The sequence below is a fragment of the Miscanthus floridulus genome, chromosome 8 (assembly GCF_019320115.1).
Source record: "Miscanthus floridulus cultivar M001 chromosome 8, ASM1932011v1, whole genome shotgun sequence".
Taxonomy (NCBI): Eukaryota; Viridiplantae; Streptophyta; class Magnoliopsida; order Poales; family Poaceae; genus Miscanthus; species Miscanthus floridulus.
The window spans coordinates 71,840,074-71,855,688 of NC_089587.1; the positions used below are offsets into that span (position 1 = coordinate 71,840,074).

A 15,615-nucleotide genomic window follows, 5' to 3' on the forward strand; every position below is an offset into this window, starting at 1 on the left:
CAGCGGGCGGGCGCGACGAAGCAGGAGTCGGGGTGGCTGTGGTGTGGGTGTAAGAAACGCTGCGGCAGATGCGTCCGATGCAAATGGTGAAAATATCACTCTTTTTTTTATAAAGCATGTATGTTGTGGTGAAGAGAGCAGGCCTGTGGGCCGGTCCACAGTCCTAGTTAGAGCGTCTGGACGGACATGGGACGGACCGCCGCGGTGGAGCATTACCATTAAGGTATTCTCCCTAGTTTGGTGGTTTGGGCAAAGATTCTGTTAGAGCTATGTTTTTTGGTTGAGGTTTGAACTTTTAAATTTAAGTTTCTGGGGTAGTTCTACTCGAGCTATGCTAACAAAGTAAAACCGGATGGTCCATAGCAATGTTGGGTGTGGTTGTGTGTATATATGCATGGGATTCAAATATTGGATTCTATAGAGAGACGGAGATATTGATGAAGATGTTAGCCATAGAATCAAAGTAGGGTGGATGGAGTGACGCCAAACATCTAGTGTCATATGTGACAAAAGGATATCATAGAAGCTAAAAGTCAAGTTTTATAGGACGACGATTAGACCTGCTATGTTGTATGATGCAGAATATTGGCTGACAAAAAGACGATATGTTCAACAGATAAGTGTCGCAGAAATGCATATGTTGCGTTAGATTTGCGGTCATACAAGAAATGATTGAGTTCGGAACGATGATATACGTGATAGATTAGGGGTAGCACCAATTGAAGAAAAGTTTGTCCAACACCGGTTGAGATGGTTTGGACATGTCCAACGGAGACCTCCAGAGGCACCGGTGCGTAGTGAAATCCTAAGCCAGGATAGTAACGTGAAGAGAGAGAAAGACCGAAGTTGACTTGGGTAGAGGCAATAAAAGGAGACTTGAAAGGATGGAATGTACCCAAAGACTTAGCCTTAGATAGGAGTGCTCGGAAAACAGCTATTTACATGCCTGAACTTGATTGCTTCTGCTGGATTTCAACTCTAGCCTACCTCTATTTATTTGGGACTTAAATGCTTTGTCGTTGTCGTTGTAGTATTGGAATGTTGGATTAGCCCAAATAATTTTTCTTCCATGAATTCAGGCGTTCATTTCTCAACGAAATATTCGCCACGGTGTCATATACAAAGCATGCCCGGTTTCTCCGCTTGGTGAGCTGGCCACACTAACTCCTTCCCAATCAAGGTTGATTCGCCGCCCTGGGGCCCATCTACACCATCCAATCCTGATCGGACGGACGTCACGGCAGAGCAGAGTCCCCAATCGCCGCACCCGCCTCTTGCTGCATGCGGTGGAGTCTACGGTCAACGTGCCGGGCGCTCGAGCGAGGGCCTATATAAAGCAGACGACGAGCCGGCCGGCCACTTCGTCTCCCTCTCCCCTGTCTTCACCTCCTCTGGTTTCCCACCAGCCCAGCCTCTCCTCTGTCATCCTCCACTGTGGACGCCGCCGAGGAAGCACCCCTGACGGCCATGGGAACGCAAGCGCCGGAGAACTACCCCCCTGGAAAGGTACCGTCTCCCTCCCTCTCAACCGCGCAAACATACCCCCTGTTCTGAGTGCTCTCCCATCCATGATCCATCTTGGTCTTGTGTCTTGCTTCGCCGGCCATGTCGGGCATCTGCTCAGCCATCTACCTACCTGTGCTGCCCAACCACAACCAAGATCGCACAGCACGGCCAGCTGGGTTTAGCAACACCTGTCGTTCTTGGAAGCCTCTGCAGTACATGCATACGCCATCATTTCAGACATTCTGAAGCAGAGAACCAAAAAAAGATCCAAACTTTAGAGTCGTGGTTTGTCTTAGTTTTGAAAAGCCAAGAAAAAAAAAAAGAATCATCCTGAGCTGTCGAGTTGCGAAGAGGGGGTGGGGGGGGGGGGGGGGGGGGGGGGGGGGGGGGGGCATGGCGGAGTTGAGGTGCCGGTCGGGACACTGAGATTAGATTCAGATTCAGGTACCTTTGCAGATACAGAGCACTCCCCAACTTCACGGGAGGAGGGGGAAAAAACGTATTTTTGGACGCCTTTCGCGTGGCGGATTCCTCCGCCTCGCCGGCATCAGCAAAAGTGAAGACCCCCCCACTCATCCCCTAGCTATAGCTAGTGCGTAGCATCTGCCCATGCGTTCCTGTTCGGCTGTTCATCTGATACATGTGAAATCGCCTCACCTGTTCATCCTCTTTTTGTTTCCTTTTTTATTTTACTAATTTCTAGAAAGAGGTTAGGATGGAGTATATAGTCCGTATTAAATACCTGATTCTCAGGATCGGCATGAATTCTGATGCTTTGCCTTAATTGCAGAATTTCACTCTTATCCTATTAAAAGATTAGCTGTTACCTATTCTTGATGACCTGTATTATTATTTATTCATTCCCTTGGTAATCCTTTTGCTAGAACCTGCGGTGTCTTTTTTTTCCCCGAGCTATCAAGCCGACCTGTGGCTCAGCCGAACACTGCCGAAGTCCCTCTGTACATTTCACTGTCACGTCCAAGCCAGGGCAACATCGCTGTCACTTTGAAATTCACAGCCGAACCTCTTGTCCTCTCTAGCTTGTTTGTAGGGTCGGTGTTTACCTTGTCACTCATGGAGTCCCTTTCTCTTGACGATGTCCGTTTGGGACACAGGAATTTCTTAGGAAAACCGCGTCGTACCGTACGTCCAAAGCCCTAACGGACATATCGGGGTAACAATTAAGTATTAGTATTAATTCATAGGAATCGCCGCGGGTTTTGCCAGCTGCCACCATCAAAGACAGATTGCGATTAGCGAGGGGCCAAGAACGATTAATTATTCATCTGATGACCGTGACCCTGACAAAGTGACATGTACGTAGTCCCAATTAGATTACATGATCATCACAGGCTCCAAGAACAAGAGGTTGAATATTGGGTTTGGAGTAGGAATAAGCCCCAACTTGTTAATCTTGTCAGCCTGGCTTTGTGTCTTCTTTAGCAGAGATTTTGCGCCAGATTCTTTTTAATACGCAAAACTACCACCTAACATGCTTGGCGTGAAAAAACAAATAGAAATTCTTGCCTTGAGGTGGTCTTGATAAGGATCATGGACTTGACTTTGGCAACTGGGCCATGTGACTAGTCAACTGCTGAGCAGAAAACAAATTGGCATGCAGTATAGTAGGTGATCTCACTGAACATTGAAATTTCAAAAGATGCACTTTAATTGAGTTGAAAACTTCCGCTGTTGATCTGTCGCTTATTAGTCGGCCGTTGTGGACTTATGGGGCACATTCGACATGTCATTCGCCTACAACTTTATTTTTTAAAAAGTACTGATACTTATCACTGTACTGCAAAATGTCCTAATCATTTAAATATGTCCAGCTCATGCTCATTCATATATCTCATCAAGAAAAATTAAATAAACTGCACTATCTTTGCATGGATAGTCAAATATCTCTGTTTGCTTATCACCTGCTTGTGTAGTGTTTCTTTCTTTTGCTTTGTGTGTGAGCAACCAAGATCTGCAGATTGTGTGACCTTCAATGGCCGTGCCAGCTAACAGCGACAATGGCAAAAACTTGCAGGATGCAAGGAGTGCACGGGAGAAGGCCATTGATGATTGGCTCCCGATTACCTCTTCGAGGAACGCCAAGTGGTGGTACTCTGCTTTCCACAATGTCACTGCCATGGTTGGTGCTGGCGTGCTCAGTCTTCCCTACGCCATGTCTGAGCTCGGATGGTACGTGTGTCCTGTCTTGCAGACGTGGCCATCAGTCACTTATATGCCGATCAGTTTACTTACTCATCTTGTGTACTACTGCTGCATGTATCATAAGGGTTTCTTGATTTCTCAATTTGTCAATTATTTGCAGGGGTCCTGGCATTGCGGTGCTGATTGTGTCATGGATCATCACGCTCTACACGCTCTGGCAGATGGTTGAGATGCACGAGATGGTACCAGGCAAGCGGTTCGACAGGTACCACGAGCTTGGTCAGCACGCGTTCGGCGAGAAGCTGGGGCTGTGGATCGTCGTGCCGCAGCAGCTTGTTGTCGAGGTCGGCGTCAACATCGTCTACATGGTCACCGGCGGCAGGTCTCTGAAGAAGTTCCACGACGTCCTTGTCTGCGATGACACGGGGTGCGACGGCAAGCACAACATCAAGACCACCTACTTCATCATGATCTTTGCCTCTGTCCACTTCGTGCTCTCTCAGCTTCCAAACTTCAACTCCATCTCTGGTGTTTCCCTAGCCGCCGCCGTCATGTCGCTTAGGTACTACTTCACTCCATATCCTTGCCTCAGCTACATTGCACTGTAGTTCAGGGGAAAAGATTGATCACTAACATGGATAAACATGGCAGTTACTCCACAATCGCTTGGGGCGCATCAGTGGACAAGGGTAGGATTCCGGATGTGGACTACCACCTGCGTGCGACAACAACGTCGGGGAAGGTTTTTGGTTTCTTTGGTGCATTGGGCGATGTGGCCTTCGCGTATGCAGGGCACAATGTGGTTCTTGAGATCCAGGCCACTATCCCATCGACTCCAGAGAAGCCATCCAAGAAGCCCATGTGGAAGGGTGTCATTGTTGCCTACATTGTGGTTGCGCTATGCTATTTCCCTGTTGCGCTCATCGGCTACTGGGCTTTCGGCAACACAGTCGATGACAACATCCTCATCACCCTCAGCAAACCTAAGTGGCTTATCGCCCTCGCTAACATGATGGTCGTAGTCCATGTCATTGGCAGCTACCAGGTACATATCCCACCCTCCCACAGTCCCACTTTGTACTTTGTTTCTATTTGAAGATTTAGTACGGAGTATTTGTGCAATGAAATGTTTGGAAACTTTGAACAGTTGAATATCACACAAGTTTTCATTAAAATGGTCGTGTACTACTACAATTTCTGTAAGTTGTCATGATGTAATCAGAAAAATGAATGTTTTGATGCAGATCTATGCCATGCCAGTGTTTGACATGATAGAGACTGTGCTGGTGAAGAAGCTGCACTTCCCTCCTGGTCTGACACTGCGTTTGATTGCTCGGACTGTCTATGTTGGTAATGCCCCATGCCTGTCAGTCTGAACTGAACTTTTGTCACTAAATTGGTGACACTCTGAAAAAACGGGGACTAATGTGATACAACCTGTGCAGCGTTCACAATGTTCATAGCCATCACCTTCCCCTTCTTCGGTGGATTGCTCGGTTTCTTTGGTGGATTTGCCTTTGCGCCGACGACTTATTTCGTAAGCTCTCATTAATCCATCTCTGTTTTGAGTTCTTGCAATGCCATAACCTGCAGTTACATCTGTGTTTCTAACGCTTCTATGCAATCGAAGTACTTGGTAATATAAGTGAGCTAAAATGTTTTGGTTGATTTCTGCCAGCTTCCCTGCATCATGTGGCTCGCAATCTACAAGCCCAAAAGGTTCAGCCTCTCTTGGTTGACCAACTGGGTAATAATTACTATCCATCTAGCATATCTTCATTCATTCTGCCATAGAATGCCTCTCTGCTTATTAACCTTTCCTCCTATAATAAACCAACCTCTGTGTTCTGTGTTCATCAGATCTGCATTATTCTTGGGGTGCTTCTGATGATTCTATCGCCAATTGGAGGACTTCGGCAAATAATACTGGATGCGAAAACCTACAAATTCTACCAGTAAACTACGTACTACCCAGCCATGATTGGAAATTTGAAATCTGTCAAAGCCTCAACCACGAGTTTTTTGTCGTGCCAAACACAGAGGGGAAGTTCCTAGTACTATATGTTGTTCCAGATGTTGGGTTAGTTATATATATATACACTCCTTGCATACGTATATGCGCGTTCATGTTGGAGTATTGTTTTGTACTCCTAGTACTATTTTTTGTACGTATTGTTTCTTAATATTCCAAGGTGACCGTGGCTTGTGTGTGTATGTGCATAAGTGAGAATTAATGATGGTGGTTGTCCCAGATATTGGTGGTTTATTTATATTCACTTGCTTTGTAGTTGGCACTTTGAAAGTTGGGCCAATTGTTCGCATGCATTCTGGGCCAATATAATGTCCCCGCTGTTGGACTCCTATTTGATGCGGGATTTAATACTTTCCTTTTTCTGTTGTTATTTATGTAAGGAATACAGCCTGGCTCATAAAGACAGCCGTACCCATTAGGCTTAGATTACATGATATTTGGAATTTGAGCCGTAGGCCTTTTCATTCCTACTCCCACAGCGCAGGCTTCTTTCCTTTATGCTCTTTTTTTCGCCATTACAAGGATGGCATACATACGCACCACCATGAACGCGCACTAAAGCCACACCCAACCAAGTATGCCTCCAAATCTCCAATAGTACGCTTGCAAAATGCAAATTGATCACTGCAAGGAATCTCGGGTGTGTTAATCATGGGTACAAATAACTATGCGTGTGATTCGTAGTCATCCATATTTTTTTAGAAACGTTTTGGATCTAGATTTTCTCAAAAATTGTTTGAGATGATGAATAAGAATTATTTCATGGAGCCATTTGACAAGCTCGCTAGGTTTTTAAAACTAGAACTAGAATCTAGAGAAACCATGTTTTAAGTGTTTTTTTTTTGAACTAGTACAAAATGAGATCTAAGTGACTCTCCTTGAAACATTTCTCCTTTTATAGTGTTTGGCAACGATTCTAGTGATTTTATTGAGAATCTAAAACATTTCTCTCTGCCAAACGCATCCTATATACTCATCGCGTTCAAGGATATCCGAAATTAAAAGTGCAAATGAGGAGGACTGTAGTAATCCCTCTGTTCTTTTTTATATGTCGTATTAGTTTTCTCCTAAGTCAAACATTTTTAACTTTGACCATCAATTTCAAAAAAATATTCATATTAACAACATACGATTTATGTTTTTGATTCGCTATAACAAATACTCTCATAATATATAATTTCCATGGTGAAAGATGAAAAATGTTTAATTTAGAACAAACCTAATACAACATGTAAAAATGGAGGGAGTGCAATGCAAGTTGGCAGAGAGAGGCGCAACACCGGGTAAAATTCACACCCGGTCATTAAAATTGGTTGACTATACCATTCTGGTCTCCCAACTTCTAAATTCACACTCGGACTATTTTTTTTAAGTTTTTGCTTGATTTATAATTTTTGGGTGATTTCTAGGAAATAATTTGCAGAGGTGGATGTGATTTACAACCGCCTCTAGAAATCGATTTCTAAGGGTGGTCGTTGTTGCCAGCCGCCTCTGTAATTCCTATTTCTATAGCCGCCTCTACAAATCGCTTATTTCTAGCAACCTAAGCTTAGAGGCAGCTAGCCCAGTAGCTTCTACAGAGCAATTACAACCATCTCTACCAATGCTGGTTGTAGTAGTGTCAGCACCCCATGTAAACCACCGAGCATACAAGATAAGAGATCTATTCTTCACTAGATGTAGGGTACCCTGTATCTGAACCAGTATACATATGTGCCCCGTGTGCTACCCCTCTGATTCGTTGCTCACAAAACGTTGATCTACATTGTTAAGAGAAAAAAACTATGACAATTGCACGACACACTCATTTGTGATTATGCGTAGGACACTATCTTTTAATTTGTTTCAACATTTTGTATTTTTATATTGAATATTTTAGCCTCTAAATGATCAAATAAAAAATATTTCAACTACAAAGTTTTAGGTCATATTGAGCTCTACAATTCTTATAAATGGTGTGTGTCTATCCGAGATAGTTTGAAAATTCAAGAATTTGAATATCAAAATCTGAGAATTTTGAATCGATATTTGGGGCTTTAAAGTTGTCAACTGTAAAGTTATAGATTGAATTGACGACTAAAACTTTGGTATAGATCATGTCGACGTCCAATGTTGTTTGAAAATTCTGAATTTTAAATATCAAAATATTAGAATAAAAAATATTTAGGAATCTAATTTAATAGATTTAAATAAAAAACTTTTAACTAGTATAAAGTTGTAAATAGCATTGAGAACTATAACTTTAATTTAGATCATGTCAACATACAAGGAAGTTTGAAAATTTTAATTTTAAATTTAAAAATCAAAGAGCTTGAAACATATTTTTTTGGGACTATAAACAATTTCAAATGAAAAAATTATCAACTACAAAGTTATAGATCATGTCGAGTTCTACAATTTTGGTATGACGTTTTATCTTTATTTGAATTCATAAGAAAAATTGATGATTTTTATATACTTTTTTAGAGGCTAATTTTAGAATGACCGTCTCTATTAATTAATCTATTTCTAAAGCCGAACACTTAGAATGTCTGCATTTGATTATAGCCATTTTTGAAAGTGATCATGTTAAGAAGCCTGCCTCTATTAATTGATTAACAAAGGTGACAACCTTAGGACAACTGCCTCTGTTAATTAACCAGTCATTTTCAGAGGTGGACATCTTAATTTAAGAAGCCCGTCTATGTTAATAGTCGATTAACAAAGCTAAAGATGATTTACAGAGACGGTCATTTGCCTGGAGGCTGATTGACCATTTACAGAGGTGATCCCTAGATGTGTCGCCTCTGTTAATCTGAGAGACTTTCTCATGAAATCCATTCTTGTAGTGTAGAAACTGATGCAGTTTTTAATACTCATCCATTTTAAATCGTAAAACGTTTTGGTTTTTCTAGCATAGCTTTTGCTATGCACTCAGATACACGCTATATCTTCAGATACATAGTAAAAACAATATACTAGCATCTAGAAAAGCTAAAATGTTTTCCAATTTACTCCTCCATTCCAAATTGTAAGGTTGTTCTGACTTTTTGATATACATAGCTTCTGCTATATATATATATATATATATATATATATATATATATATATATATATATATATATATATATATATATATATATATATATATATATATATATAACTACTACCCTGTAGCTGGCTATAAAATAAAAGCTATGTATCTAGAAAAGGTGAACCGACTTACAATTTAGAACAGAGGGACTAACACTCATTAGTCGTACTCCTTCCATTCCAAATTAGAAGACGTTTTGGCTTTTTTCTAGATATATATTGCTTTTATTATATATTATGGACATAGTGTATAATTGAGAACGGAGGGGGTATTAGACACCGTTGTAGCATATAAAATATTGCTCGTCAAAGTTCTTTCTTTTTTTAAAAGAAAAACACTAGCAATAGTTTGACTTTTAGGTACTGTTATGTTGTGGTTGGTGTGCATGGGCTTGGTACGTGTGCCACACGCCATCGTTAACGTCAGGGGGAATCCTACTAGTTCAGAGAGGCAGAGAGCTGAATGCCCATGCACCAACAGGTGTCTATCTGTTGGCTGTTGCACGAGTACGCTAGCTAGCTCATGCATTAAGGGCCTGTTTGGATCGGTACCTGGGAAACACGCCTGGCCCAGGCAACTCTCTCAGGCCGTTGATTTCTAGCGCCTGGGGCTGGATGGACATGCCTGGGCAGGGCTCCCCAGGCGAGGGCGCGATCCAAACAGCCCCTAACTGCTAGAGAAACGAAACGAGCGGCCAAGAACCCATGGAGTCAAGTTCAACGTTCATGCATGCAAACCTAAAACACGCCCATGTTCAGGCACACCTAGAACACGTACAAATCCAAATGCCGAGAGGCACCCTAGCTGGGTTCGCCCTCCACAACCGTTGCTGCGCTGGAGTCAAGGACGGTCAACTACCCCCCGCGTTGACAGGTGCAGAGACGACGCTCCTCCCTTCCATTTCAGCTCGGCAATAAGGAGTATAAAGGAAAGGAGACGAGCCGGCATCTCCATCGACCATCGCCGCTTCCTCTCCCCCTGCAGCCGTCGTCGCATCTCCCAGCCCGACGCGTGCGTCTCCGATCGACTCAGCCCATTTCTTTCTCCATTGCCGGCCGCAGACCGCCGGACGACGACTGCCATGGGGACTCGAGCACCCGAGAACCATTCTCCTACCAAGGTACGTCCTACTCCTCTCTCTCTCTCTCTCTCTCTCTCTCTCTCTCTCTCTCTCTCTCTCTCTCTCTCTCTCTCTCTCTCTCTCTTATCTTTTTTGTTTTGCCGGCCATGGCCATGCATGGCTGCATTTTCTTGTTCATCTCCGTCGAGCCTTTGTTTAAGGCATCCACGTTAATGGAATGTGGAAGCCTTATTAGCAATGCATACATCCTTGTTACAAAGATTCTGAATAAAAACAACAGAAACTTTAGGGGGCGTTCAATTAGCCCTTTCCGGAATGGCCAGGAATCATTCCCACGCTATGTAAATTAATGAAGGAACTGAGTGGCTAGGAATTATTCTTAGGTAACCGAACGAAGCCTTAGGTTCTCTCTTTTGCACACATATGTCGTTCTCTGATATTCATGCAAAATGACCTTTTCATCTGCCTTTTCCTTTTTTTTTCTCTCTATCTCTATGTTTTTCTTTGGAAAGGAAAAACAGAAGAGCTTACACTGGGTTCATAGATTTAATTTGACTTGAACAGAAAAAAATGTGATATTTTACCTTAATTGCGAGATTTTCCTTTTATTTTTGTGATGAAGTAGCTAGCTGTTACCACCCTGTTCTTTCTTGACCTTTCAGGTGTAAAGTGATATTAACTCCCTTGCTGTTACGTGTTACCTGCCGCATCTTTTTACTGCGACTTAATTATCATTTCCACACTTCCTTTGATTTTAAAAATAGATATCTTTAACTTCCGAGAAGAAAATCAATTGACACTTTGACACGGGTTCATCTCACTTAAACATTCAAAATTCAAAGATGCACTTCAATCCTACTACTCAGATATCTGACCCTTGTTCTGCTCAATAGTAATGTAAATGCACGTGCAGTTTTACTGAAATTCACTGCTATACATAACTGAAAGAGCAAAGTTCAGTATTGCCTTCATGCTTTGTTTGTGATCAATCATAAGCTTTTCTACCATGAGGTTCAAAAAAAAAACTTTTCTAGCATGGCCATATGCATGCATGCCAGCTAACAGCAAACATACTTGCATTGGCATTCAAAAACTTATTACAGGACGAGAGGAGTTCTGGGGAGAAGGCGATCGATGACTGGCTCCCAATCACCTCGTCCAGGAATGCCAAGTGGTGGTACTCTGCGTTCCACAACGTCACCGCCATGGTTGGCGCCGGCGTGCTCAGCCTTCCTTACGCCATGTCCAAGCTCGGCTGGTACGTGTGTCACTGTCATCTCCCTGCCCCGGCAACCACCATTATCGTGCACTGCATATGTGTACGCCATGCACATTCTTCACAAAGACTGATACACGTACTATTTTCTGTGAATTTCCTGTTGTAACAATTTGCAGGGGGCCTGGCATCGTGGTGCTGATACTGTCGTGGATCATCACGCTCTACACGATGTGGCAGATGGTAGAGATGCACGAGATGGTCCCCGGGAAGTGGTTCGACCAGTACCACAAGCTCGGGCAGCACGCATTTGGCCAGAAGCTGGGCCTGTGGATCGTCGTGCCGCAGCAGCTCATCGTCGAGGTGGGCGGGGACATCGTGTTCTTGGTCACCGGAGGCAAGTCACTGAAGAAGTTCCACGACGTGATCTGCGACGGCAAGTGCAAGGACATCAAGCTCACCTACTTTATCATGATCTTCGCCTCTTGCCACTTCATCCTCTCCCAGCTCCCCAACTTCAACTCCATCTCCGGCGTCTCCCTTGCCGCTGCTGTCATGTCACTCAGGTAACATTTCAGCTACACCCACTTCAATTCACTGTAGCGGGTCCGGCAAATTTCATTTCCTGAAGACGGCATGCATATACCAGCACGAATCGTCACTGACATGCATGAGTTCTCATGACAGTTACTCAACAATAGCTTGGGGAATGTCGCTGCATAAGGGGAAGTTGCCCAACGTGGATTACGACGTTCTAGCGGCGACGACATCAGAGAAGGCGTTCAACTACTTTGGGGCACTGGGTGATGTGGCGTTCGCATATGCGGGGCACAATGTGGTGCTTGAGATCCAGGCCACCATCCCATCGACGCCGGAGAATCCATCCAAGAAGCCCATGTGGAAGGGTGTCGTCGTCGCCTACATCATGGTTGCCGTCTGCTACTTCCCTGTCTCATTCTTTGGATACTGGGCCTTTGGCAACCAGGTTGATGATAACATCCTCATCACACTCAACAAGCCCAAGTGGCTCATCGCCCTTGCCAACATGATGGTCGTTATCCATGTCATTGGCAGCTACCAGGTAGGATCAGGGATATCCATATGGGCTTCGAAATCTCCTCGATCTGCTGCTTGTTGTTAGTGGACAAGCCTTCAGTTCCTAATGTCACTAATGCTCTTCCATGTAACACTAGTATAGGAGCTAAACTTCGTACCATCTCTTATCCAAATGTTTTTTGTTTGCAGATTTTTGCCATGCCGGTGTTTGACATGATAGAGACGGTCCTGGTGAAGAAACTGCATTTCCCTCCCGGCCTTGCACTCCGTTTGATTGCCCGGAGCACCTATGTCGGTAATGTTGCTTTCTGAAGTTTGAACTGAACTTCTGAGTCTAAATAACTACTGTAAAGCTCTGCTAAGCAAATGGATGTGTCGCACTGATCAAACTGGTCGTGTCAACTTCTGCAGCGTTAACAACGTTTGTAGCCATCACTATCCCCTTCTTCGGTGGACTGCTCGGTTTCTTTGGTGGATTCGCCTTTGCACCAACAACTTATTTCGTAAGCTCCCATTGATCCATGGTTTCCTTGTCGTTTTCAGAATGTCACAGAACATGCAACTGCTTGTATATTCTAGACATAAACACTGCACTATGTATAATCCAAGTACAACCCATCAAGTCATAGGAATATAGCAATTTGAGACCTGACAGAACCTCTCTTGTTTCTGCCAGCTTCCCTGCATCATGTGGCTTGCAATCTACAAGCCCAAAAGGTTCAGCCTCTCATGGTTCACCAACTGGGTAAGAAATTACTATGAACTAACCACCAATCCTTTCTTTCTTTCTTTCTTTCTTTCTGCAACAGAATTTCCCTGGTTGGGAATTACTACGTATTAATAATCCATTTCTCCATGTTTTCAGGTCTGCATTCTTCTTGGAGTGGTCCTGATGATCCTGGCACCGATCGGAGCACTCCGGCAGATCATCTTGTCTGCCAAGACATACCGATTCTACTCGTGAACTACCATTTTCCAACTTGTGAACATGCAAGGGCTCAATCATAGCGTAACTGAGTCTTGTGTCGTCCCAAATAGAAGCGGGGAGGCTCCAACAACCAAAACTTGTTCCAAATGATGATACTTGTCACAGGCATGTTGTGAGTCCTCAGTTACAGATTAAGTCAGAGGGCCTGTGGCGGGTTTATCATAACCCATGTATTGTTTTTTGGCAATGTTCTACGGTGGTTATGTACTTATGTGTGCATAAGGAAGAATGAATGTTGGTGGATTCTATTGCTTATAGTTTATACAACCTCGAATCTGCTTGGCCATTGCGATGCGTCCTGTCACTACTAAAAAAATTGTTTTACGGAGAACCAAAGCTGCTATTAGAGCATCTCCAGTAGCTCCCCATTCTCTGTGGATCGAGGAGAAAGGTGGCTCAGCAGGAAGAGAATTGTACCTGCTCCAAATATGGAACATGGATTTTGGCAATTCAACAGAGTTGGGTCCTCATAGCTTGCTCCAGCAGATCTCCATTCCGGTTCCAATTGAGAAAAAAAATTCTCAGCCCCACAAAATCCATCCTCCAACTCCTCGAAGTTGAGGAGGAAATCTCGCCCCCAATACATGAGATTTGGCGGGAGGTCCAACTGCCATCGTTGAGAAAGCTGGCCACCCACTGTCGTGTGATAGGCGTCAGCCACTGAGCCTGCGTGACATGGGTTAGATCCAGCCCAAGATCGCTGTTTGACTAGAGTATATGTTTTTTTTTGACGAATCTGGAGGGGCTGAGGCCCCTACAGTAATTTATATAAAAGATAGAGGTTCAAAACTAAAGGAACTAAACAAACTGGGAAGAGGAGGAGTGCAGGATTACAACCAAATCAAGAGACAAAAAACGAAACAAAGAAAATAAGGGTCAACCAACAGCTTATTCTAGGCTGAATCCATGAAGAAAACTGATCTTGCTGGCTTGCTTTTACTCTGTGCCTTAGGAGATTTAACTCTCTGAAGAAGACCCTTTGACAGCCTGTCAGGTTCAGGTTAATTCCTGACTAGAGTATATGTGTTTGATCGATTGGTTGATACTCGATTGTGTCAGCGGAACCAACTCCACAACGGCTAGAGCGACCGGGTCCTTCGGATCTTCAATAACCAGCGCGCTTCGCGCATACTCGCCGCGTCCACGCACGCACTCACCGCGCCCACGACTCGCTCACTGCGCACACGTGTGCCCGGTCTCCACGGCGCCCGTGATCCCGCCAGGCGCGCTCGCCCGCTCTCGCGTGTACAGGCATGGCCAAAGGCCACCATTGTAACCTATATATGTACACAGCATATGATCAATATACAAGTGTCTAGTTGATCAATCTTATTCTACATGGTATCATCGTCCACGGTTCTTCAGAATCCCTTCGCCTCATCTTCCGCTCCCATGGCACCCTCCTCCAATCACTCTGACGCTTCCTCCGACGATGGCTTCTCCGTCGCCCCCCTCCGCTTCTCAGATCTAGGGGATCTCCATACGCCACCATGTCCTTGTCACCCTTGACATGGATGAGGGGAGCTACGGCCAGTGGTGCCTCTTCTTCGACTCAACCCTCAGCAAGTTCGGCCTCGAGGTCCACGTTCGCTCTCCCACCTCGCCAGACGAGCGCGATCGCGAGTGGCGCATGGTCGACTCATGCGTCGTCAACTGGATCCTCGCCACCATCTCCAAGGGCGTCTTCGACGTCATTCGCCGCGATTGCCACGATGCCTTCTCTCTGTGGCACGCCGTCGAGGGACTCTTCCAGGACAACGAGCTGCAACGCGCCGTGTACCTGGAGGCCGAGCTACGTTCCCTGCAGCAAGGCGACATGTCGATGAACGACTACTGCACCAAGTTGAAGCGCATCGCCGATCAGCTGCGCGACATCGGCCACCCCGTCTCCGAGCCGAGTCAGGCGTGAAGTGGACAGTGACGCCTAAGAGGGGGAGGGGTGAATTAGGCAACTTAAAAATTTAACTCTAAACTATGACATCTTTTTCTAATCTTAGCAAATCTTATGCAAAAGATAAACTATCTAAATGTGCAACTATGGTTTTGCTAGTGTGTTGCTATCTCTACCGCAAAAGGAGTAATGTAATCAATGTAAATGCGGAAGCTAAAGAGCAAGGTAGAGATATGCAAACTCCCATCGACGACTCCGGTATTTTTACCGAGGTATCGAGAAGCGCGCAAGCTTCCCCTAGTCCTCGTTGGAGCCCCTCGTAAGGAATCCCTCGCAAGGGCCAAGCCCCCGATCGGGTAACTCCGTGGATAGCCTCGGGCCTTTCCCACACGCAAGTGGGTCTCCGACATGCCTTCCGGCAAGCCTCTCCCGGATACTCCCCGCCGTCTTCACTATCAAGCTTCCGGCCGAAGCGCCGCGGGCCTTGTTCCCTCCAGTACACGGTGGCGGCCATACCACAAATGCGGTTGGTGTGATCTCGCAAGACAAGCCCCTCCGATGTACAACAATGGTGCGCGCAAGCACCGAATGGTAAGAGGTATGCAAACC

General features: G+C 44.8%; 3 protein-coding genes across 3 annotated transcripts; all 3 read left to right on the plus strand.

Moving 5' to 3' along the window:
* Positions 1 to 1,350: 1,350 nt before the first annotated feature.
* On the plus strand, positions 1,351 to 6,032 carry LOC136472542 (lysine histidine transporter 2-like). Its single transcript, XM_066470238.1, has 8 exons — positions 1,351 to 1,506; positions 3,542 to 3,696; positions 3,830 to 4,231; positions 4,321 to 4,714; positions 4,914 to 5,019; positions 5,115 to 5,206; positions 5,348 to 5,416; positions 5,530 to 6,032. The coding sequence occupies exons 1-8, from the start codon at positions 1,468 to 1,470 to the stop codon at positions 5,626 to 5,628; spliced, it is 1,356 nt and encodes a 451-aa protein (XP_066326335.1). The 5' UTR covers positions 1,351 to 1,467; the 3' UTR covers positions 5,629 to 6,032.
* A 4,936-nt stretch (positions 6,033 to 10,968) lies between these two features.
* Positions 10,969 to 13,278, plus strand: LOC136472543 (lysine histidine transporter 2-like). The gene is made up of 7 exons (XM_066470239.1): positions 10,969 to 11,113; positions 11,251 to 11,637; positions 11,759 to 12,152; positions 12,317 to 12,422; positions 12,539 to 12,630; positions 12,804 to 12,872; positions 12,993 to 13,278. The coding sequence occupies exons 1-7, from the start codon at positions 11,061 to 11,063 to the stop codon at positions 13,089 to 13,091; spliced, it is 1,200 nt and encodes a 399-aa protein (XP_066326336.1). The 5' UTR covers positions 10,969 to 11,060; the 3' UTR covers positions 13,092 to 13,278.
* Positions 13,279 to 14,625: 1,347 nt separating this feature from the next.
* Positions 14,626 to 15,024, plus strand: LOC136469366 (uncharacterized). The gene has a single exon (XM_066467582.1). The coding sequence runs from the start codon at positions 14,626 to 14,628 to the stop codon at positions 15,022 to 15,024; it is 399 nt and encodes a 132-aa protein (XP_066323679.1).
* The last annotated feature ends 591 nt before the right edge of the window (positions 15,025 to 15,615 follow it).